The sequence below is a fragment of the Vitis riparia genome, chromosome 14, assembly GCF_004353265.1.
Source record: "Vitis riparia cultivar Riparia Gloire de Montpellier isolate 1030 chromosome 14, EGFV_Vit.rip_1.0, whole genome shotgun sequence".
Classification (NCBI taxonomy): Eukaryota; Viridiplantae; Streptophyta; class Magnoliopsida; order Vitales; family Vitaceae; genus Vitis; species Vitis riparia.
Window position 1 is genome coordinate 25,074,922 of NC_048444.1, and position 23,200 is coordinate 25,098,121.

General features: G+C 36.6%; 1 protein-coding gene across 1 annotated transcript; it reads right to left on the reverse strand.

The window, feature by feature from the left end:
- Positions 1-1,701: 1,701 nt before the first annotated feature.
- Positions 1,702-20,944, reverse strand: LOC117930794 (probable protein S-acyltransferase 17). The gene is made up of 10 exons (XM_034851528.1): positions 20,623-20,944; positions 20,442-20,535; positions 8,491-8,585; positions 8,216-8,383; positions 8,050-8,122; positions 7,887-7,939; positions 5,591-5,682; positions 5,454-5,506; positions 4,634-4,759; positions 1,702-2,245 (listed from the first exon to the last, which is right to left on the reverse strand). Exons 1-10 carry the CDS (start codon positions 20,769-20,771, stop codon positions 1,967-1,969), a joined length of 1,182 nt encoding a protein of 393 aa, XP_034707419.1. The 5' UTR covers positions 20,772-20,944; the 3' UTR covers positions 1,702-1,966.
- Between the last annotated feature and the right edge of the window lie 2,256 nt (positions 20,945-23,200).

A 23,200-nucleotide genomic window follows, 5' to 3' on the forward strand; every position in this document is an offset into this window, starting at 1 on the left:
TTTCTTATTTTTAGATGTATTTGTTTTTATTTTCATATGGAATTTGTTTTCTTATTTTATTTGGGTTTTTTTATTTATTTAAACACTTCATTTTAGCATCAATAAAGTTTTTCCATTAAAAACTGAATATCATTGTCCAATATCACTTCAAGATGTGTAAACTAAGAATATAATTGAGGTATAAAAATGTTACTAAATATATAAAAAAAAATGCAATCAAATGTTAAAATAATGTAATGAAAAATATGATCAAGATATGAATAATATAATTAATGTATAAAACAATACATTTAAAATACAAAAGGGTAACAAGAAGACAAAACTTGAGCTCAAAATATATGACCAAAACAAACTATACATTAACTACCTCAAAACGTATACTATGTGTTTAGGGTATAAAGGGATACCAACAAAACATAACTTAATTAACAACTCAAAAGATATATTAAAAGCATAATTTTTTTCAAACATAGTATATTTTCTAAAAATAATTAAGCTAATTATTGATCTAATTCTTTTATCTTTCTCTTTAGAATTATTAGGTCTATAAAGGCATTTTATTAGTTAAGACTTTAGAGACGTTATTATTATTATTATTATTATTATTATTACTTATTGATGAAAATTAGTTTTTCTCGATGTTTTAAAAACTGGATCAATCATTGAATAAGAAAAGTTATCGATTTATGGTTCAATGGTCGGACCAGTGATTGAACTTCATAAATATATAATTTATATTTTTATTAAAATTAAAAATAATTTTGAAATTTAAAAATGTATAGATATAATTCAAATTTTAAATAATATTTCATTTTGTGTAATTGATATATCAAATTAAATGATAAAGATAAATATAAATGTATTAATATATTAGATTTTATTAAATAGAATATGTATAATATTTAAATATGAGGACATATTTAAGATGAAAATAATTATAATATTTAACATTATCTATATATTTATGTAATTTATTATGTTAGAATTTTTAAAATTATTATACTAATGAATTTATAATATTTTCATACTTCTCATTAATAACTATTATAAAAATAAATATAAATAATTCAAGAAGACCTTGGCTCTTCCTTTTCAATTACTATTGTTCTTACGAACATTGGTTGTTGCACAACTTCTACGCTGTTTTTGGGGAATTCAATCTGCTATTGACAATCCATCACTCGTTTTTTTCTTTATGTTTCATTTGCTCAAACTTCAATCAACTCGAATGCATGATGAGCAGTTGGGGCACTTCCCATTCAAGCAACTCCTACTCCCAAAGATAGGATTTACGAGCAAACATTTTTAAAGTTGTAGCAACAGGGTGGTCGAAGGACGAAGGATAGAAGCTGATGAAAGATCAAAGATGGTCTATGAGACAGCTTATTCAAAATCAAAACTTTGATATTATGTTTGTTTCCGGAAAGTTTTAAAATATATATATATATATAGTGGCTGGCAAGAGCTTGTTAATTCACAAGACAAGACATTGATGTAGTAATACTAATGGCTACTCGAAGTGAACCACATGCTTATAGACAAAACAGATCCAACTTGAAAATGGATGCATTATGCCAATGTTGATGTAATGCAGTTATACCAGTGCCAATGCATTTCTTATATACAAACCACAGGCTCTACTATTACCAACTCGGCACTTCCAAAAGTGTAATGGAATTTTTCACACAAGATGCACAAGGGAAGAAGAGAAATAATTGTAGCCTGTTTCATTTTTATGAAAAAACTTTGATTCTATTCTTACAAATTGAGATGAGTTCTTACATAATGTCTTTTCAGTCATCTACTTCTCACTGCAGAGCATTAATGTATCCAAACAATTACAACAATGGTAACTAAAAAGTTACTTGCTTACCTGATTTTACACATCCCCCGCCTTCAGGCTCTCTTGCAAACCATGTAATAACCATAAATGAAGATGAACAGGCTATCAAGTTTGTCAAGATTCTTAGCCAGACTTTGATTTGGCTTGTGAAAAGGAATGTCTGGATGAGAGGGGAAAGATAATCTCATGAAGATTGCGAAGAAATCCTTTGTCATAAATGTTATTCTTACTGACAGGTTCCACATCTTCCAAACGGGATCTTCGGAAAAAAGCCTTCCATTTGCTCTCTGGAGGCTTTCTCTCACAGTTCAGTCCACTGATACCTGCTTTAAGGGCTGCAGTGCTCGCCTTAGCTTCATTTAGCTTCTGCTGCCACCTTATGTAATCTTCCCACTTGAATGTCTGTAGTTTCAGAAAAGAGCAAAGGAATGATGTTTCTTTGCTAACGACGTAATCAGGTAAATGACTGCAGCTACAATATTATATATTAGATAAATCGATCAACACTTTTAGCAAGCTAAGCATAGTGATGATGGTTGCAAACCTTTAGAAGATATTACCAAAATGGCAGAGATGTACTGTATCTTTTACAACTAGGAAAAGTCCTTCAGAGTATTTGAAATTAGTGTATCCCCCAAAATTTCACCCACCTAGTAAAAACTCTCCCTCTATGCATCTCAATGCATGCCTAAGCTAAAAGAGGCATAACATATAATAAACCTGAAGAAAGGTTGCCTTTGAGGCACTGATCTACTGAGTTCTTTTCTCCCCTTTGTGAGTTTTTAGTGTGATTGTCAGGGGTGGAAGAGGTTGATGAAAATTCATTTATTAGCGTAAATGATAACAAAAATAAATAAAAATAGAAATAAAAAAAGTGCAAATTGAGTATGTTTTGATAGGCAAATTAAGATAAATGTACTAGAAGAATTGCCTAACTAAAATGGGGTGCAGCCCATGTACAATGTGCAAACAGAAACAAAAAGTAAAACCTTTAACACCAACTAGCTCACTGATCCCCATGTTATCAAGAATGTCCAAGAAAGGCCAAACAGTTCAGCCTGCATCCCCCTTTCATCCAATAGAACAAAATCATTAGAAGCACATCATTCACTAGCAAAAAGGCTATCTCCACACCATCAAATGTTCTGCTATTACCATCCTTCCAAGTAATCCAGAATATGCAGAGAGGGGTCAGCTTCCAAATCATTTTGAAATTGGCCCCAGCAAAAGCACCATGCCAACTAAGTAAAACATCCTTAACTGATCGAGGAAAAATATGAGAGACACCAGACAATGAAAACAACAAGAAACATAGACACGAAGTCCAACTGCAATGAATATTGTGATCAGCAGAATCTAAGTCTTCATTGCTAAGAAAGCACCAGTTAACCAGACTCCAACCTCTCCTCATTAGTTGATTATTAGTCACAATATTTTTCCATACAGTTTCCCACAAAACAAATAAACAAACTAACCAAAAAAAAAAAAAAAAAATCTACCTTAGAAGGTACCTTGGGATTTCATATTAGCTTAGGAGGAAATGTATGAGGTTCTTCCAATACCATGGATTTATAAAAGGATCTAACTCTGAAGGAGTCCCTTTTGTTGCAGTTCCATGTCAATCTGTCTACCAGTCCAATAGAAAAAGCATAGTAGCCCAAACATACACACCAAGAAATGCAGGGCAGACACTTGTCCAAAAAATTCCTCCCAAACCCAGGTTTCCAGCAAGCACCATCCCAATGATCTAAAACCCAAGCCTCCTTATGGGCTGCAAGGTTGAACAATCTCAGGCAGCATTCCTTCAAATGATCCTCACTTCACCAATGGTCAAGCCAAATTTTGGCCCTAATGTTATGTTTGTTTCTCAGAAAGTACTAAGGAAAGAAAAAAAATATTAAGGAAAATAATTTTCTCATGTTTAATTGTCCTATGGAAAATACCAAAGAAAATCAAATATAATTAAAATTAGGTAGAAAAAACTCATGCATTTTAAAATTATTTAATCAATACAAAGAGTTAAAATAAATTAAATAAGTTTAAAATAGCATATAAAAATAATTTATTGACTTTAAAACTATTTTTTATTTTCCTTCATTTTATCTTTCTTTCTACTTTTCCTCTCTATTTTCTTTCCCTTGCATTTTCCCTCAAATTTTCCGGGAACCAAACATCTTAAAGCAATTATGTACAACTAACCTAGTAAAATTTTGTATGACTAAGGGGACATATCATTAACCAAGGATAACCTTGTAAAACAATGACCAAACCCAAAAGAAGACCAGATAGGTTGAAGCTTGGAAAAAGGAATCAATTATGGAAAGGCTCCACCCATTTCAATTGGAATCATTTCCTGACTGAACTTGTTAGTGGCAGTTATTATTTTGCTCCTAGCCTATGACCTTGGATCACTGTACAATTCCTCCCCCTCAAGCCTCATCTAATTCTTTCTTTTTCTAATGCATTCTATTTTCAGAAATCCCAGGAAAAAAAAAATGCATGAAATGCATGAAATTTTCTCAATAAATAGGAAAAAACTGTTCAACAGTCTTCACTACAGCTACTGTTTGAAACCACACGCTAAAAGACTATTTTCATATATTATGAACCCTGCTTTCTCCAGAAAGAACCAAGGAAAAGACAGGAAGTAAATTTTAACCATTTTCCTTCCCTTGTCTTTTCAGAAACAAATCAAGCCAACAAGTTTGCTGCAGCCTACCCCTAGCAAAAATTTTCCAAGCAAAAAGTAAATAAAACTATTAAGCCAGGTTAAAGATATGAAAGATATACCTCATTTGTTGTGGTGTTTGTAAAACAGAGGTTCGCATGGTAACTAAAGAAACCTGCCAATAGCAGGGAAACTATGGCAAGAAACACCATAAGCAGTAGTTGAGTGTTGTAGGAGCCCAACAGCCACTGTTCCAATCCAGGAAAACATTAAAGGGTGAAATGAGAGGAATCAAATCAGAAATCAGTGGAATAATTTGACATAGAAAACAACAATAAAAAGAGGACCTCGACAGCTGTTTTGTGAAGTTAAATTTCATGTTTTGACATATGTGATTCTGCTCACGAAGTTTCATCATAATAAGGATACCATATATGTTCAATTCTTGCATATGAACAAAACCTCCTACTTACAAACAACAAAATAATGTTCAAACGAAGGAAAGAATGAAGAGAAAAATGTTAATTATATGAGGTAGAGATATTGGAGGCATTATGTCAGCTCAGCTATCAAAGGTGCCAGCTACAAAAGTAAGATGGAGACCTAGACTGAGAAAGGTAATACAAACCAAGCCTATCAAGAGAAAAACACATTTTACTTAGAAATCCTTGTGATAAATGAACTCTTCCAATTTTATTTAGACTATTTTCAGTTTTTGAAGAAAAAGTATTTTCCCTCATTTTAAAAGCTGTTATAACTAACCACAAAAAATTACAACATACTAAATGTTTCTTGAACTTATTGCCTTCTAAGAATGTTACTATAAGATAAACAAAACAAGGCACTTCAAATCATTCTAAAGGCAATTGAAACAAAAACAAATCTTTATTGCACAAATTAAGAGAATTTCAAATAAAATAGAAGCAAAACAGGAAAACTCACCTGTACAACATGTGGAGCTAAACTAGCAAATGAATTTTCAATACCATAATAAACTGCAGAAACAAAATAGAAAGTGAAAATCCACAAATCTGTATGAAACCCTCAACTAAGAAATCCTAGATGCAAATCAATTTCACCTGTTAGGATATGTATGACTTTTAATTCTTTCAATCGACCAGCAAGAACCAACCCAATAGCTACTGTGCCATATATACAAAGAAGGAAATGCCTGCAATAGAACTAAAGAAGTACTTAGCATAAACAAAGGAAGGACCAAAGTAGATGCAGCAATGTTGTAATACTCCAATAAAATAGGACAGGTCAAAAATGAATTTATAACAGAAAACATGACAGAGAGCAGTAATTCATTTGTTGGGTTTATGTCTTTCCCATGAAGGTAAAAATAATGGTTTGGAACTTCTCTTATAAAATTTGAAAATTTTCCACAGTAACACCTGTTCAATTCAATAGAGAAATTTACACCTTGTAAAGCAGTAAGATCTTTTTTTCCCTGGTTTAACCTCCAAAAGAAGAATCTTTCCGCTTAAAGAGATTGGAAAGCCAGAAGTTCAACCCAGGCCAGTACACCCATTTGCCTTTCTCTTATAAGTACTGCAAATATATACACAACCAGTTTGAAAAATTGCACACCTAAGCTTGTTTTGGTATATTTTGGAAGGAGAGGAATCTGCTTTCCTTTGAAGAGGTGGAGTTTTCAGCAGTAAGCAAAAGATCTTGGCATGTAGTTGTTCATGTGGTATAGGGATCCATATGGGAAGAAAGGTTGTTCTTTTTAATTTCACCACTTGGTTGCTGTTGGCCTAAGGCCTTGTTTGTGGGGTCTTCTTTGTAGCCTCATGGTTTTTTCTTTCCCTTGCTTTTCCAGGTGTTCCTTGCACACCCTCATTCACTAGGATTAGGCACCTCTTTGGCACCTTACTATACTTCAATTTCCAATTAAAAGATATATAGAAAATCACACAAGGGCATGACTCAGGTACACGGGAAGTAAACAAGACATGTTGCTAGGACCATAGAAAATAAACATAAAAATAAATACCAACAAAGACCTATCACCCTAAAGGCCTGCACCTCAACTTTTCACCAAGTCGTCAAGAAAATCAGAAGAGATCCACTAGAGTATAATCTAGATTTCAAAGTTCATACACAAAGAAAAGGCAAGCAACCTTCAGCTTCCATCCCAACAACTTCATGACTTGGAAGGTTCTTCTGTGACACTCCTTCCATAAGTTCCATACAACACATGAAGTGGACTGCCTTCCTTTTACCATGCTTACCATAAACTTTTCATCCCAATCTAGATATCATCTATTCATGGTCTTTATACATGAAATAGCAAATATATAAGACATTATTACCCACAAACCACATGCAAACAACCAACAATGTGATAAATGAACAATGCTTTTTTTCCCCTTTTTTTGTCAGAAACAAATGAACAGCGCTTTCTCATCATTTTTACAGATTTGGCAGCCACAAGGAATGATCCTTCCAGTCTTAACTAAGATCAATGAAACTTAATCCAAACCGCAGCAAAACAAAGCAATTCACCTTCTTAGGAGACTTTGCTCCCCAATACTAAGTAGAGAGAAAACGGTCCACTCCTCCACTAACCAGTTTCTCATAGATGGACTTAATCAAGGACATTTTATTCTCAGTAAGCCACCATTACAAAGTATCTCTTCCATATCCTCATCCCATATACATTGCCCATAAATGATAGAACTTCCTCAAGTTAAAAGTCATAGAAATCTCTGCAAAACTTAGGATCCTGGTGCTCCCAATCTCTGACCCAATAACCACTAACCTTGGCCTCTCTATCCACAACAATTGCATACAATCCCATATATCTTTAATTTAAAAAGTTCTCTCCAGGCCAAACATGAAGCCAAAAGATACAGGCTGCCAATTTCCCATCTTGGAGTCATAATGAATAAAGAACTCCCCAAATCCCTTGCCTACTAATCCCTCTCCAAAGCTCCCTCTCATAGGTTGGCCCCACCTCACAAAGCTCATGTGCCCCCAATCAACCTTTTCCCACATTTACAAGCCCACAATTCACTTCCAAAAATCCACCCTCTAAATCACATATTTTGTAACCATTTTTCTAGACATGCCTCATTCATTACTTCAAGACTCCTAAATTCAGTATTAAGTTCTTCAAACCTCTTCTTAACTGACCCAGGAAGAACAGAAGGGGGCAAAAGGGTAGGCATTCTAGCTAGAGTGTTTGAATATCAAAGTAACTCTACCTCTCACAAGTAGAACCATGTCCTCTGAAAATAACATTCTGTCCTAAACTTAGATTTTTGGGAATTATAGGCATGGGAGAACAGAGAAACCACCCATAGGATCCAATGAACAAATATTTTGCATGCTAAAAAATTATTGGTAAAATCATAAACAACTCACCAGAGAAGAAAGGCCATGAAAAAACGGGTATTTCTTTCCCCAATGCAATTATTCTGCAATAATAGAAACTTTAAGTAAGACAAATTTTAATATTTAACATCAAATATCCCCAACAAGATTTAATTAAATTAGAGAGGAAAAATAGTATGAGATAAAAGTGAACCATCCATCCACAATGATGGTCAAATCGAGCAACACAACGATCACATATGCTGCAGTGCTTGGACCTAGCAGGTCTGAATTGGCAAAAAAATAAATAAATATCTCTAGGAGATTATTAACCACATTACAAATGAGATTATATCTTACAAACACATTAATAAACTCACTTTGGAATCCTGCAGGTTGAACATTCTTTCTCAGAATATATGATATTGTCATAAGGATAAGCGGAGAGATATTTAGAGACATTCTCAGCCTTCACAGTTCCTGGATCAGAAAAGCTAGTCAATAGAAAGAGCACAACACCTACACCAACTGCCAACAAGCTAGTGTACCTGCAAGTACATATAGTGTTAAGAAAATTGAGAGGGAAAAAAATGATGGTTGACAGGATCCTCATAAAGTATCAGCTACAAAGTATATGAACTCTTGTTTAATATACCTGTGAACTCCACTTATATAGTACCCAGGAATATAGCTAAAGGTTGACTGCACGATGAAATAATATGTTGCCCCAATTATTGCCAGATATACAACCTACAGCAAAAGAAGAAAGTTAATGAGGACCTGACCCTCAGCCGATTACTGCAAAAAAAAAAAAAAAAAAAAAGGTGAAAGCCACCCTTTGAGTACCAACTAGTAGTTCAGGCTGCATAGATCTAGCCTGTGATTTTTCTGGTTCAAAAATAGCTCAAACCAAATAATTGGCCACACCAACTTCCCTAGAACAAGTCATCTCAACAACAGAATAGCATCATCATCTCCTGCTCCTAAATTTCCTAGTGGTCTAGCATCAATTGATTCAGCCTACCATTTCAAACCTAAACCAAAAGCAGCAGCTTGAAAATCATGTAAGAAACTTCAGTTAAGTTCCATTGAATTAAATTTCATCATTGTCTAATGAGTTACTCAATAGAATGTGTGGCTTCTGGATGCAAATGCTATTAACACATTTATAAGAAAACATTTGCTTCTCAAGATATGTTAAATTAAAAACAAATGTTTTTTAATAAATGAGTCGATAATAGTTATGTTTTCTTGCTTGTAGACTATCTCAAATGGTTGAGGGGCGCTCATGGGGTGGAGTTGGGTTGGTGGGATAGGTTCAAAATTCAATTCTCTTTCTGTTTTTGCATGCATTGAAAAGTGTTTGTGTTTCTGTCTGACTAGCCTAACAAAATCAAACATGTTTTAAAAAGTAAAAAGAGTTTAATACCAAAAAATATGAGGCATTTATCATGACCTTGATTTTGTCATGAGGCCTTTCTTTTACATTTTCATTACTAAACCAAAAGGAAGCAGCTTGAAGATCATACACTAAACTTTGATTGAGTTCAGTTTACTAGATATAGATTATGTGATCCTCTCATGTGCTACTCAAAAGAAAATGGGTTCTGGATGTAACTCCTCGAACACATTTATAAGAAATTATTTTCTTTTTCAGACATGTTAAATCAACCCTGTTGACAAGAAGAAAAAAAATTCATAAAACGCATCGACAATGCCAGTGTTTTCTTGCTTATAGGCTTGTCTCAATTGGTAAAGGGGTAGGCATACAGGTAGCATTCAATTGATGGGATAGGTCAAAATTCAACTCTCCTAATGTTCTTGTATATGTTAAAAGAAAATGTGACTCCATTGTTTTTTGATAGGAAACCACACATGAATATATTGATAAGATAAAAAAGTACATAAGGAGGATGAGAAATCCTCCCGCCAGAAATAAAACTAAACAACACAAAAAAATAACATGACATTACACCGTCTCATTGGACCTACACACTGCTAGCCAATCTAGTTGTAAAACGTTAAGGGGAATGCCCTTAAACCCCATTGAGCAAAAAGCCCAAAACGAAGCGATGAAATGAATGGAGTCCCAAAGATTCTCTGAATTCCTAGCTTTGTCCTCAAATATCCTAGCATTCCTTTCCCGCCACACAACCCAAATTAAAGCTATGCACGCATTTTGCCACAAAACCAACCCTCTCTTGGATTTTCCAAAGCCTTTATAATTGATGAACATCATGTCTGAAATGCTTTTCGGAGGGACCCAATCCATCTTGGCTAGCCTTTATAAATGTGACTCCATTGTTGGCCCAAGATTTCCCCTAATCATGTTTTGATGACAACAAAACAAGGTTAATGAAACCAATGGTTTGTTTGAGCTAAATGTTTCAGTTTCTAAGGAATTAAATCAAGTGCCAAGCATGGACAACTTCAAATCAATGAAGACTTTGATGCATTGAAAACCATTAGGAACCTTTTGTAAGATTGTTTCATAGTGCAGTAGGGTCATATTCAAAAAAAAAATTAAGCATTTAAATATTTTCAAACTCATCCATATTAATTTTAAATTGAGCTTAAATTCAAGAAAAAATGTATTTTTTCATGTTTTAAATGAAACCGAGCCTAAATCTTCTCAAAATCATTCTTAAAAGGGTTCATCAAAAGTTTGGAAAGCATAGACGTGTTCCCCACTTGAATATTCACCTTAAACTTGCAAAAATCCTAAAATGCTTGAGTGCAAGGGAACCAGTCAACCAAATGAGTCGATCAGTCAAAGGGTGACTTTGGATGAAATTGGTCCAGTTTGGCAATAGCAACCGATTGAGGCCTGGACCTCAACCAATCAAGCAACCAGTTGAGCCGGATACTCAATTGGTCAAGTTCTGAGTGCCAACAGTCAAACCGAACAGTCAACCAAATGGTCGACTGGTAGAAGCCAAATTTTGCCTACCAGCTGTTTTGAGCTTGCCACCTATATATATGAGCTAAAACTTGCATTTATGATACAGAGAACATTGCACATTCATTATTATTTTTTTTTTTTTGATAGATAAACACAAATAAATTAAAGGGCAAAGGCCACCAAGCATACAGGAAGTACACAAATCAGCCTAAAACGAGAGCACAAAAAACAAGCACCCTTACCCTCCCTTAAGTGGCCGCTAGCCACTCCAAAAAACCTAAGAGTGAAGAGGACTCCTCTCCAATATACACCCTAGCCCAACTCCACAAGGTACAAACAAAAGAATTTTTGAGTTTTTGTATATCTAACACCCCTCCCTTAAAAGCTAATCTATTCATTTCCTTCCATACCGTCCAAAAAATACACAACGGGATAGAATTCCAAATTTTTTCCTTTTTTTCCCCACAAAGGAACCCCTCCAACTGAACAACGCCTCTATCACTATCTCTGAGAACACCCACTGAACCCCAACAAGGGCAAAGACGATTTCCCACAAGGCCCTTACCACTATACAATGTAACAAAATGTGATTTACACTTTCCTCTTCACAGCCACACAAAAAACAACGATTAGGAAGCTGTCAACCCCTTTTTTGAAGCCTACCCAAGGTGAGAATCTTCCCCCACGCAGCTTCCCAAGCAAAAAAAGCCGCTTTGGTTGGGACCTTGTCCACCCAAACGCATTTATACGGAAAGGCGCATGCATTGATAACAACCAGCCCGTTGTAGGCAGCCTTTACCCCATACTTACCATGACCACACCCCCCCCCCCCCCCCCCCCTTCCTTTTTCCAAAGCACAACGTCCTCCTCTGAAGATATCTTGAAGTCCCTGAGCATATTAAGCAATCCTCTAATCAAGTCCAGCTCCCAATCATTAAAGTCTCTATGAAATCTAAGATTCCAACCTCCTTGACCACTACTTGGGTCCCACATCTCATTGACCGTTGCATTCCTATGGACCGCCATCTCAAAAAGCTGGGGGAAAGAATGGGACAGCACCGCATTGCCACACCACTGGTCAGTCCAGAATTTAACTCTAGTCCCTTTCCCCACCTTAAACTTTATGTTATCCCAGCACCACTTAGCTTCTTTCATAATCTCCTTCCAAACCCCCACTCCATAAGTACCACGGGCTTCTTTAGTTCTCCACCCAAACTCTTCCTAACCATATTTCACCCCAATCATCAACTTCCAGAGATTATCCTTTTCAACGGCAAATCTCCATAACCATTTACCGAACAAAGCTTTGTTCAGTGGATCAATCTTCCGAATGCCAAGGCCACCCTTCTCCCTTTGAGTGCACATCACCTCCCATTTAATTAAATGGACTTTCCTCTCCAAGCTGCCCCCTCCCCAAAGAAAGTCTCTTTGTAATTTTTCGAGTCTATTTGCAACACTCTTAGGCATTCGAAAGAGGGACATATTGTAAATAGGTAGGCTGGCCATAGTACTCTTGATTAAGGTGATACGTCCTCCCTTCGAAATATATTGTCTTTTCCACTGGGCTAATCTTTTCCTCATTCTCTCTTCCACCCCATCCCAAATAGAGACAGCTTTGTGGTGAGCTCCAAGGGGCAGCACCAAGTAAACAGTGGGCAACAATCCCACTTTACAACCAAGCTCCACAGCCATTTCCTCAATATCTTCCACCTCACCAACCGGAATTAAGACGCTTTTATCTAGATTAATTCTGAGACCGGAAACCGCCTCAAACCAAGCCAAAATCCAGCTTAGAGCGGACAGTTGTTCTTTCCTAGCTTCACAAAAGATGATTGTGTCATCAGCAAAGAGAAGATGGGAAACTATCATCTCCTCTTCCCCTCTCCCCCGAATTCTACAACCTGACAAGAAGCCCCCATCAACCGCCTTTCTAATCAAATTACTGAGCACTTCCATACCCAACACAAAGAGATACGGGGAAAAGGGGATCTCCTTGTCTCAGCCCCTTGGAATTCGAGAAGAAACCAGCCGGCACCCCATTGATCATGACTGAAAATTTGGCGGTTGAGATGCACCACCAAATCAACTCCATCCACCGCGACCCAAAGCCCATTTTAACCAGAACTTTCATAAGAAAATTTCAATTAATGCTGTCATAGGCTTTTTTAATGTCCAATTTACAGATCAGCCCTTTCTCGTTCCTTTTGTGCGAGAAATCAATCACCTCATTGGCAATAAGTGACGCATCCAAGATCTGTTTGCCCCTCACAAAGGCGTTTTGGTCCCCGGAAACCACCTTATCTAACACCTTCTTTAGCCTATTTGCCAACACCTTAGCCAAAAGCTTGTACAAACCCCCTAACAAGCTGATTGGCCGGAAATCACCCAAGTCTTCAGCCCCTCCTTTCTTAGGAATGAGAACTACGAAAGTGGAATTAAGGCTTTTGGCAAAAGAACACTGGTCATAGAATTCTCTAAACAAGTCCATAATCTCCTCCTTCACTAGCTCCCAACTTGATTGCCAACAAGCAATTGTGAAACCATCCGGGCCCGGAGCTTTATCACCATTCATATCCATTAAGGCAGCGTAAATTTCCTCTTCAGAAAACTGCATCTCCAAGACTTCAGCTTCCCGGGAATTGAGGCAATTAAGGTGCAGCCCCTCAATATCCGCTCTCCAGCCTGGTTCTTCTGAAAGTAACTGCTGAAAAGCACTCACTATTCCCTCCCTCATCTCCTGTTCCTTAATCATCCATACTCCATTAATTTTAATTCTATCCAAAGAGTTATTCCTTCGGTGAGCATTAGCCATCCTATGGAAAAATCCAGTGTTTCTATCTCCCCTCCTTAAGTCACAATTCCCTTGACAATTGTCTCCAATGGGTCTCCTCCATTAAGACCCATTTTTTAAAGGAATCCTTGGCTTCTTTTTTCAGCTCAGTTTCTCCTTCAGACAAGCTCCTTTCCCTTTCCATCCCATCCCATCCCAAAACTCCACTTGTTGAAGGGCTGAGTTCTTATTGACTTCCAGCCTACCAAACACCTCCCTATTCCACACTTTAATCTTTTGCTTCAGCACCTTCATTTTAGTGGCTAGTCTGACACTGGCCCTCCCTCTTACCTCAACCCCCTGCCACCAGCCCCTAAGAAGATTAGTAAAACCATCAGCTTTAAGCCACATATTTTCGAACCTAAACAGGGAAGGACCCCTCTTTAACCCACCCCCATCAACAAGATAGGAAAGTGATCTGAGGTAGGTCTGGGCAGCCTACATTGCACGACCTCATTGAAATGGTCAAGCCAACTCTGGGTCACCAGGAACCTGTCCAATCTGGCCCAAGCCTGATTATTCCTCCCCTCACTCCAAGTAAGCACCCCTCCTTGCAATGGGAGGTCAATGAGCTTTAGCTCATCAACAACTTGAGCAAAACTTCTCATTGCACTCGTTAATCTTCCCTGATTGCTTCTTTCCCTCAGTGACAGGGTAACATTGAAGTCACCCCCTAGACACCAGGGATCATCCCAAATGCCTCTAATTGCTCCTATCTCCTCCCACATCCACTCCCTTTCCTCTCTAGAGAAGGGCCCATACACCCCAGTAAACATCCAAACTAGCCCATCTTCCACGTTTCTCAACCTACAAGAAATTGAGAAGTTTCCCACTTCCATTTCAATAACTTCCAAGGTCCTCTTATCCCAGCAAATCAATAGTCCTCCCGCAAACCCATGGGCATCCAGAGTACCCCAATCAAGAAACCTACCAATGCCTAAGCTTCTCACCAGCCCCTCTGTCATTGCCTAAACCTTGGTCTCCTGAAGACAGAACAAATCCACTCTTTGACTCCTGATCATGGCCTTAATTACCTTTCTTTTTGAACTGTCGTTAGCTCCCCGAACATTCCAACTCAAGATTCTTAGCTTCATTTAACCACCATAATCTGACACCCTCTTACTAGCATTCCACACTTCTGTTTCTTCCCCCCCCCCCCCCCCCTCCCCCCCCCCCCCCGCGTAGTTAATAGAGCATTCCAGTCTTTTCAATTCCCTTTCAAACTTGGATTTCTCTAGAAGGTTTTTGTTGTGGACTTTTTCCCTTCTCTTTCAGATTTTAACCAGAAAATCCAAAATTTCTTTCTCCAGACCTTCTGTCGAAAAACCCAAGAACTTACTAAAATTGGCCAACTCACTCTCCTCCCAACTTTCCTCCTCCCATCCCTTTCCATCTCGTGGCATAGATTGGGCTAAACTCAACTCCTTTCCACAGATGTCCTTGCAATCGTTAATGCCCTCCGTCAGATCCCAACGGCTTACATTCTCCTCTTCAAGGGGTCCCGAGGGGACAAGCATGCGTAAGGGGGTTTCTCTCAGGTGAGTCACCCTGTCATCCCCGGAAAGGTCGCAAAACTCCCCCAATGGAGTCCGACCAAAAAAGAAAAAAGAAGAAGGAGAGGATCCAGACGCCAACAAGCCACTAGGGATAGGAGCACACCCGTACCTTGACGCTTCCTCAATTAGGGCGCAGTCAGTCCTTGACTTCTCCGCGAAAAAGAGCTCCACCTCAACTTGCCTCCGCCGGCCATCATATTCCCAGAAAGGAAAGCCTTCAGCGCCTGGCTCCCTCAGGTGACTTGGACCAGCCCACACTAGAGGCAGAGCCACTCCAGAGCAGCCCACCAAAGAATGGGATGGGCCTCGATAGTCTTCCCTCCCAGCCAGCCCAAACGCCTTAATGGACTCCACGGACCTAGAGCCCTCTAAAGATGAAGGCCCAACAGATGACGAAGGCCCAACAAGATGCGGCCCGGCCTTAGGAGAAGAGTCGAGCCCACCGGACCCAAAGCCCAAGTCAGAGCATCGAAAGGCCCCAGTAAGGCCAAGCTTCCCTTGCAAGCCTTCCTGGTCCCCTAGAAACTGCCCAATTGAGCCTTGAGACCGAGCCTAAAGGGGCCCAGCCCACCTGTTTGCCCCCTCGTCCCATCAGCAGACTGCAGGTGAGTCTCGATCCTTGCGTCGTCCACCACTTCCAACACGCGCGTGCAGAGACGTCACCCTCAACCTCTCCTTCAACACCGATGTTCTTCCCCCTCCTCTCTGCCGGCAGTACTCTCATTACCGGCCTTACCTCCCACCATAGGATTAGCGAATAACACACCCCTTCGACCCCAATTTCTATCATGCTAGGGATCTCCTCGCCGGTTAGCTTCACCAGGATTCTTGCCCACTATAACTCTTCCAGCCTCTCCGTCTGAGTATCAATCGCTAAAAACCCCCCGCATTTCTCCCCTACCTTTCTAAGGGTATCCCGATCCCATAAAGAAATGGGTGACCCCACAATTCTCACCCAGGCCTCATTCTTCTCCTCTCCTTCCAACAGACACCCCGTCCTAGGGTTCCATTTCTCCAGTCGCAGAAATGTCTTCCCTATTAAAATCCCTCCTAGATTTAGAGCTTTTTCGGCTTCAACAATCCTCTCAAACTCCATCAGCACCTTTCCCCTTTCCAACTTAGCCAAACCTAAGTTGCCCTTCAACCCCCAAAATCGTGCCATTTGGTTCCCCCAACTTCTCAGGTCATCCCCCTTCACTGACTTTGGATCCCACGATCCAACAAGGCACTGATCCAACCTCTTTAGGTTTCGGCAAAGGTCCTTGTGGCTTACTTCCACCCTAGCCACTAACCTACCATTGCGATTTTGCATCTTCACCACTTCCGCAAAGCTTTTCCCCAAACTAGGCACCACCGGCATTGTCTCCTCCTTCTGACACTCCTTCTCCGTAGCAATGCCCATCGCCCTAAGTGTCTCCAACATAGCAATCCAGCCCCCTTTCCCTCCTTTTCCTTTGGGGATAAAAATATTGAACCTCTTCTTCTCCAAATCCTCGACACCCAGCCGGATGAAGCATCCTCCCTTATTTTCATCCCACGACAATGAGTAGGTCCTCCCTCTTTCCCTCCAATTTCTAACCCGTTTGCCTGTTCGTGTGTCCTTAATGCACAAAGCCAACCCTTCCACAACAAACCCTAGACTGTCCGGACCCATCTTAATCCACGAGGACACCCCTCTTTTCCTTTCCTCAATGATGACTTGCATTTTGCCCTTCTTCCTTTCTACCTCGATCTCGAAGGTCTTCGACTCCACCTCGAAGCTGCTCTTCCACCGGCTGTTCCAAGCTTCCAGGCCGCCGATATTTTTCTCACCATCGCTCGCACACAACTCCGCTCGCTCTCCTCCCTTACTCTCACTCTCTCTCTCTCCAACCCTCTCTCTCTCGCTCTCCTCCATGCACATTCATTATTTACCAACCAAAGAACCTTCGGTAAGTGTTGTTGAGCAGATCAATTCAAAACTTGCAAACTTTTAGCACACCTTGTTTCAAGCCTAGTTTCCATAGTTATTTGTGAAAAAAAAATTGTATACTAGGATTGTTTTGATCTATTTGTATATTTGAGAACCTTGAGAAAGTTATTCAAGTGTGCGGAATCACTAGAAGAACCATGGCAAAAGGCTTAGTTGAACCACAATCCATTGTACAAAGTTAAAGACTTGGATTGAAGCCTTAAAGTAGTAGAACTCTCATCTCTGTTTGAGTTTATGAAGAGTGGACATGGGCCAAGATTGGCCCAATCACTATAAAATTAGTGTTTGCTTCTTTCTTCCATTCTCCCTATTTCATTTATTATTGATTTACTTATTTGGAATTTCTTGCTTGGTCACTTGTATTAATTAAGCTTAAACTTTGTAAAAATTGACTATCACCCAATTCATCCTTCCTCTTGGGTGATTTAACTAGGTTGGATTAGCTAGACATAAGATCTATTTCACTTGTTTAACAAAATTAAATCCATGCTTTTAAAAAGTAAAAAATCGTTTAACACAAAAAAAATATATATATATATATATATATTATCATGAAAAGGTGTGACTAAAAAAAATGCAACACAACCTAACTAATTTCACAGCCTATTTTGTATTTAACATAAAAAATAAAAACCATTTTGATTTGGCCTCCAAACATCTACAAATTCCTCTGCATTTATGACAAGCCAGGTTAACATTAACTTCCAATACAGGAAAATTGCAACATTGTAACATCAAACATCAGCTCGACTTCTAAAACTAAAAGACTTGCTAAAAGGAGAGTGGTCTCAAATGACATGCATTGGTTTCACTTAGTAACATCAAACTGTGCCCAGCTAGGTTAATACTAAATTTTTTTTTTTGATCAGAAACGAAGAAGAATATATTAATAGAAGAAAAGATACAGGAGAAAGAAAAGTTACAAAAGAAAGAGAAGAAAGCAATTAAGATTAAAGGATCAAAACCTTGTGTTCCTTATATTTCTTCCCCTTTCATTTTCTCATTTGTCTTGGTTAATCCCTAGATTTCCATGCTCCTATCAACTATAGCGCAGATTCAAACTGTTTTGGATGAATCTTAAATTTTTTAATGGAAAATCTAAACTTGATTGAGGGAGAGAAGAAACACACCCCTCATAAGATGCACATAATGTGAAGGCTGCAAATAGAAGATTTTACAAAGAGACAACCACAATCAAATCCTCTTCATCAAGTCAATAACAGATACAAAACCAAGGACTGCCTCAGACACTCTAAAAGGACCAATAATTCCCCCCAGGCCTAATGTCTCCTGTCCCAGAAGGTCTTGAGGAAAAAAATAAAGAAGGGTTCCCCACATGAGAGCTCTAAGAACTTTGAGTGCCATCACTTCACGCCTTTTCTACTTCGCTCACTTATTCTCATTTTCTTGATAATTTTTTTCCAACTGAGTTCTTTGTAAATATTTCATTTCAATGAACTTCTGATTAGTAGAATGATGGACTGAGAACTCCTGTGTACATAGGGTGCACCCCCTTTTTTTGGCAGCGATGTTTAATATATTTTATTGCCTATTATCTATCAAAAAAATAAATATTTTTTATTTGCCTATCAAAAATAAAAGGACCAATGAAGAACAACCCCTGTTCTCTGTCTTCCCTTCTTGACTGTACTGTTAAAAGAGAGAGTTATTCAGCTATAGGGTAGATATGATATGAACGACATACTAGAGGGAACATAGGCATAGTATTTGATGAGGTGTTGATGTTTTATGCATTCTAGTCCTTGCACACTCATCTTTTTTAGACAACCCTAGGAATCCTTTTTATGCATTATAGTCTCAACTCATGTCATGGCTAGGGCCTGAAGGATATGCGACCTATACTAATCCTTAAAAGTAATACCTAATAATTATCCATAAAATTCTTTGGATCATCTGTTAATGGCTCAATCCATTACTTCTTTGGAAATGGTCAAAAAGCAAAAATTACTTTGTTGCTTTATGTTTCTAAATAATTTATAGGCCAATGCTATTCATCTATTTATTGCAATAAAACCTGGAAATACAGTAAAGAAACCTATGAATTAGAGCTCTTCAGATGACATTGGATTGTTTTAAATTGATCAGAACAAGCATTGGACTGAGAGCCTAGCAAGAAGGCCCTCGCATGTTAGCATTTTAGTTTGATTGATGGGTTGTAGCAAAGGACTAGAACTGGAGAGCTATTTACATGTACAACTAAATGTATTTATTTATCTAGTTGAATTTACACTTAAATATACGTAAATACAAAAAATAGATAGATCTCTATCAATCTTATATCTTCATGCAAAATAGAGTGTTGTAGAAACATTTATTTAGTTCTTGCAAGATTTATCTAGTTCTTTACACCATCTTTCTATTGTATTGGATATATATGATATTGATTTTATGACCCTAAAGCTTCAATTCTTATCAGCTGTAGATCTCTGATAAACCTCCTAAATGGAGATAAAACTTACCCTTTGTTTGATTAGTTACATGAGATACAGGATTTTTTTTTTTTTTTTTGGTAATTTTTCCAGGGAAAAAAAAGGTGTTAAAACATCTTGTCCAGAAATGTTTCTAATCGGTGGGTTGATCAATTCCATATTTCAAACCTCTAATCATATTGTTTTTGTTTCATCACAGTTCTAATTGGAATTTCATTCATACTGTAGTAGTTTAAAATATATAGGGGTCACAGTAAGCAGGGCATAAAGTAGGCTTGGAATTTAAACCCATTCAGCTCCCTAAGTCACGGTTTTATCTAGGGTATGAAATGAATTTCCAATTTATCTTATCAGCACAGCATTTCTCCTGATATTTTATCTTAGAAATTCAAGTTAACAACATCCAAAGCCACCATAAAGACTGATGAACATAGTCTAGCAAGACTTGCACAGAAGTAGATGATAAACACCATTAGGTCTGCTTAGTATTGCAGAAATGCTGATTATGAATGTCTCCATGAAATTGTAACAGAAATTAGGAGGATAACATAAAATGAGTAATCCGCAATAATTTCCAAAGGAATAGAAATAAGTTCATTTACCAAAATCTTAAAATGCTCTTACTCTCATCAACAGTCAAGAAAAGCCAAACAGATCCAAAAAAAAACCCATTCCTAATCCTATGAGAAAAAAACATAAAAACTTCATTAAATTTCCATGGTCACCCAAAAACCCCCACAACCAGTAACCCACAGACAACCAACACGCCAAAATTAAAAATTAAAATGAAGCCGAAATGCATGAAAATTCAAAAGTCAAACGACTCATCTCCGACGTCAACCGACAAAATCCCAAAATTTTCAAAAATAGCATATGAATATATAAGATGAAAAGACCTGCAAAATAGGGTTTGGACGATCGCAGCAGAAATTTTCGACTGAAAGGATCACATTGGTGCCCTTGGAGCCAAACACAACCCCTACAAAGCGCCTGCAAGAATACACAAATTAGGGTGTGACAAGAAATAAACCAAAAGATTCAACACATAAACCACGAGGGAGAGAGAGTTAAAATTACAGAAAATAATCGTAGGCGCCGAAGGTGATGAAGTAGTGAATGCGTTCGATGAAAGTTCCCTGAAAGATTGGCCACTGGCCGCAGAGGAAGGAGACGACCACCAGCAGCGTCGCCAGGCCGTGGCACACCAACAGCCACTGGACCGCCATGTCCCCACCGAAGAAAGTAAGAAACTAACAAGCTTTTTACTTTAATTTATTGATCTTTTTGAGAAAGCAAGGGGGAAATTGTGTCCAACTACTGGGAGGTTGGGAAGTTGGAACTGGTCTTTGCCCCTGAATTAAACCGGGCGGCCTCTGTTTCCATTTTCTTTGTATTTTCCCACTCTCACTGCTCCCTATCAACGATCGGAATGGAATCGTATGGAATTTCTTAAAAAGTAAAAAAACGTTTTTCAAAAAATAAAAAAACCAAAAACTTTACTTTTAAAAATATTTTATTTTATTCTGATTTTATAAAATAAATAGCAATAATTTATTAATTTATCTTATTAAAAATAAATCATAATAATTTAAAATTAATAACTACTTTGTGGCATCTCATATCAAAGAGGGGGGAAAGTTAACCTTATAAACGCATTTTAAAGTCGTGAAGGTCTTGGGGTTCCAAAGTAGAAATATTTACATTATTAAGTATGAGTCATTACAAATGGTATCAGAGTCGATTTTCGACACAATATACAACTCCAACACATCTTGTATGCATATACTATTATAGTATCATAAAATGAAAAATTTTGTATATCCAATTTTAATTGATCTCAATTGATTATTCGTAACTGCTCTAGCCTCGTAGGAGTGTTTGTTTGTTTGACCGTGCAACCCATGGGACACAATAAGGATGTGTTTTTGTAAGAGGGGTGTTTATGACATCTCACATGAAAAGTTCTTGGCGATATGGACTTCTTTTAACTTGTAAACGTGTTTTAAAGATATGACTATTTCTTGGACTCAAAGCGGGAATATCTACATGGTTGGATGCGGTCGTCAATAACTACTAGTATTGTTTTATTTTAAATGAATTTAAAACATATAAAATTTTATTTTGTTAAGGAATAAATGAGTCAAGTTTTCCATTATATATATGCATTTGTTGTTCAGTAAAACTTAATACTTATTACTTAATAACTTAAAATAACTTTTAAGTTAAATTATACTTAAATTGTTAACTTAAAACTTATTACTTAATTACTACTTTAAGTATTAAACTTAAAATTTATTATAAATCATTACATTGACATATTTATCTTCATAAATTATAATTAAGGTAAAGAAAGTCGAGTAATAATGGAGGTTGTGAAATAATAAAAGAGATCGTTGAAGTAACTAGGATAAGTGGGGGTAAAAAATAAAATTAAGATGTGAACTTAAAAATAAATTAATTTTTTACTTATTACTTAAAGTTATTTTTTGGTTTAAGTCATACTATTAAGTTATTTTATTAAACACACTTAATTTACTTAATGACTTAAATCAAGTTATTAAATCATTTTAAATTATTAAGTTGAGTTACCAAATACCCGCTTAGTATTCAGTTATGGACAAAGTATTCTGAAATTTTTTATTTAATCTATAATTAATTGATCAATTTTTTAAATTCCAAATTATTCTTAAAAATTAGAAGATTTATTAAAGAAGTTAAAGTGTTAATTATGTCTTATCTAATTTAAAATTTGTTTACCTAAGCATAAATTTAGAAAATATAGTTGTATATATAAGATAAAGGGTAAAATCATAACTCATAATCTATTTGTTTTAATCGTAATTATTATATATATATATATATATATAATATTTTGGTTTTAAATTATTTCTAAAAATTATTAGATCCATTAATAAATTCAATACAATTTTCATTTATTTGAAATATACTTATCGGAAGGAAATTGGAAAAATATGGTTCTATATATATATAAAAAAAATAGTAATTCTTGGACCAATTGTTGTTCATCAATTTTTTGTATTTATTAGGTTACTATTTGAGTTTTAAATTATTTTTAAAAATTACTAAACTCGTTAGCAAATATATTTTTAATTTAAAGTTTATTTATCTAATGAATTCATAAAATTAAGACTATATGTAAAAATTAAAAAATAAAAATTAGTAAAGTCATTCAAAATCAATCTAGTTTTGTGACTTTCTAGTATTAATTTTAATGGTTTTGGGTTCCATGAGTGTGAATACTAATTGAATCAGATTTTAAGTTTTAAATTATTTTAAAACTTAATAAATTACTAGTATTAAGTTGCTTGATATAGAATCTATTTGTTTGATAAATAAATTTAAAGAAGTTAACAAAGATTCAAACAAATTTACGTAATTGAAAGGAGAATATATTTGAAAATTTTGGTATTGGTAGTTGATAGAAAGAGAATGAAAAAAAAAAAAATCTTGTTTTACCATATTTGCTTTGCTTTTTATGGTTTTTATTTTTTTCTTATTTTTATATATTTTATTTGGTTTTTAAAAAGCAGTGAAAACAACTCCGTTGTCTAAAAAATATTTCTTATTTCACTTTGTTTTTAAAAGCTATCTAGAGAATAACATCAATTTTTTGTTTTTAGAAACAAAACATTGT

Excerpts from the sequence above, each read along its gene's own strand:
- LOC117930794 (XM_034851528.1), bottom strand. The coding sequence starts at position 20,771 with ATGGCGGTCCAGTGGCTGTTGGTGTGCCACGGCCTGGCGACGCTGCTG. Across the intron at positions 7,940-8,049 it reads ACCATCATTGTGGATGGATG|AATAATTGCATTGGGGAAAG; the intron begins GTTCACTTTTAT and ends CTATTATTGCAG. Across the intron at positions 4,760-5,453 it reads TAGCTCCACATGTTGTACAG|TGGCTGTTGGGCTCCTACAA; the intron begins GTGAGTTTTCCT and ends GGATTGGAACAG.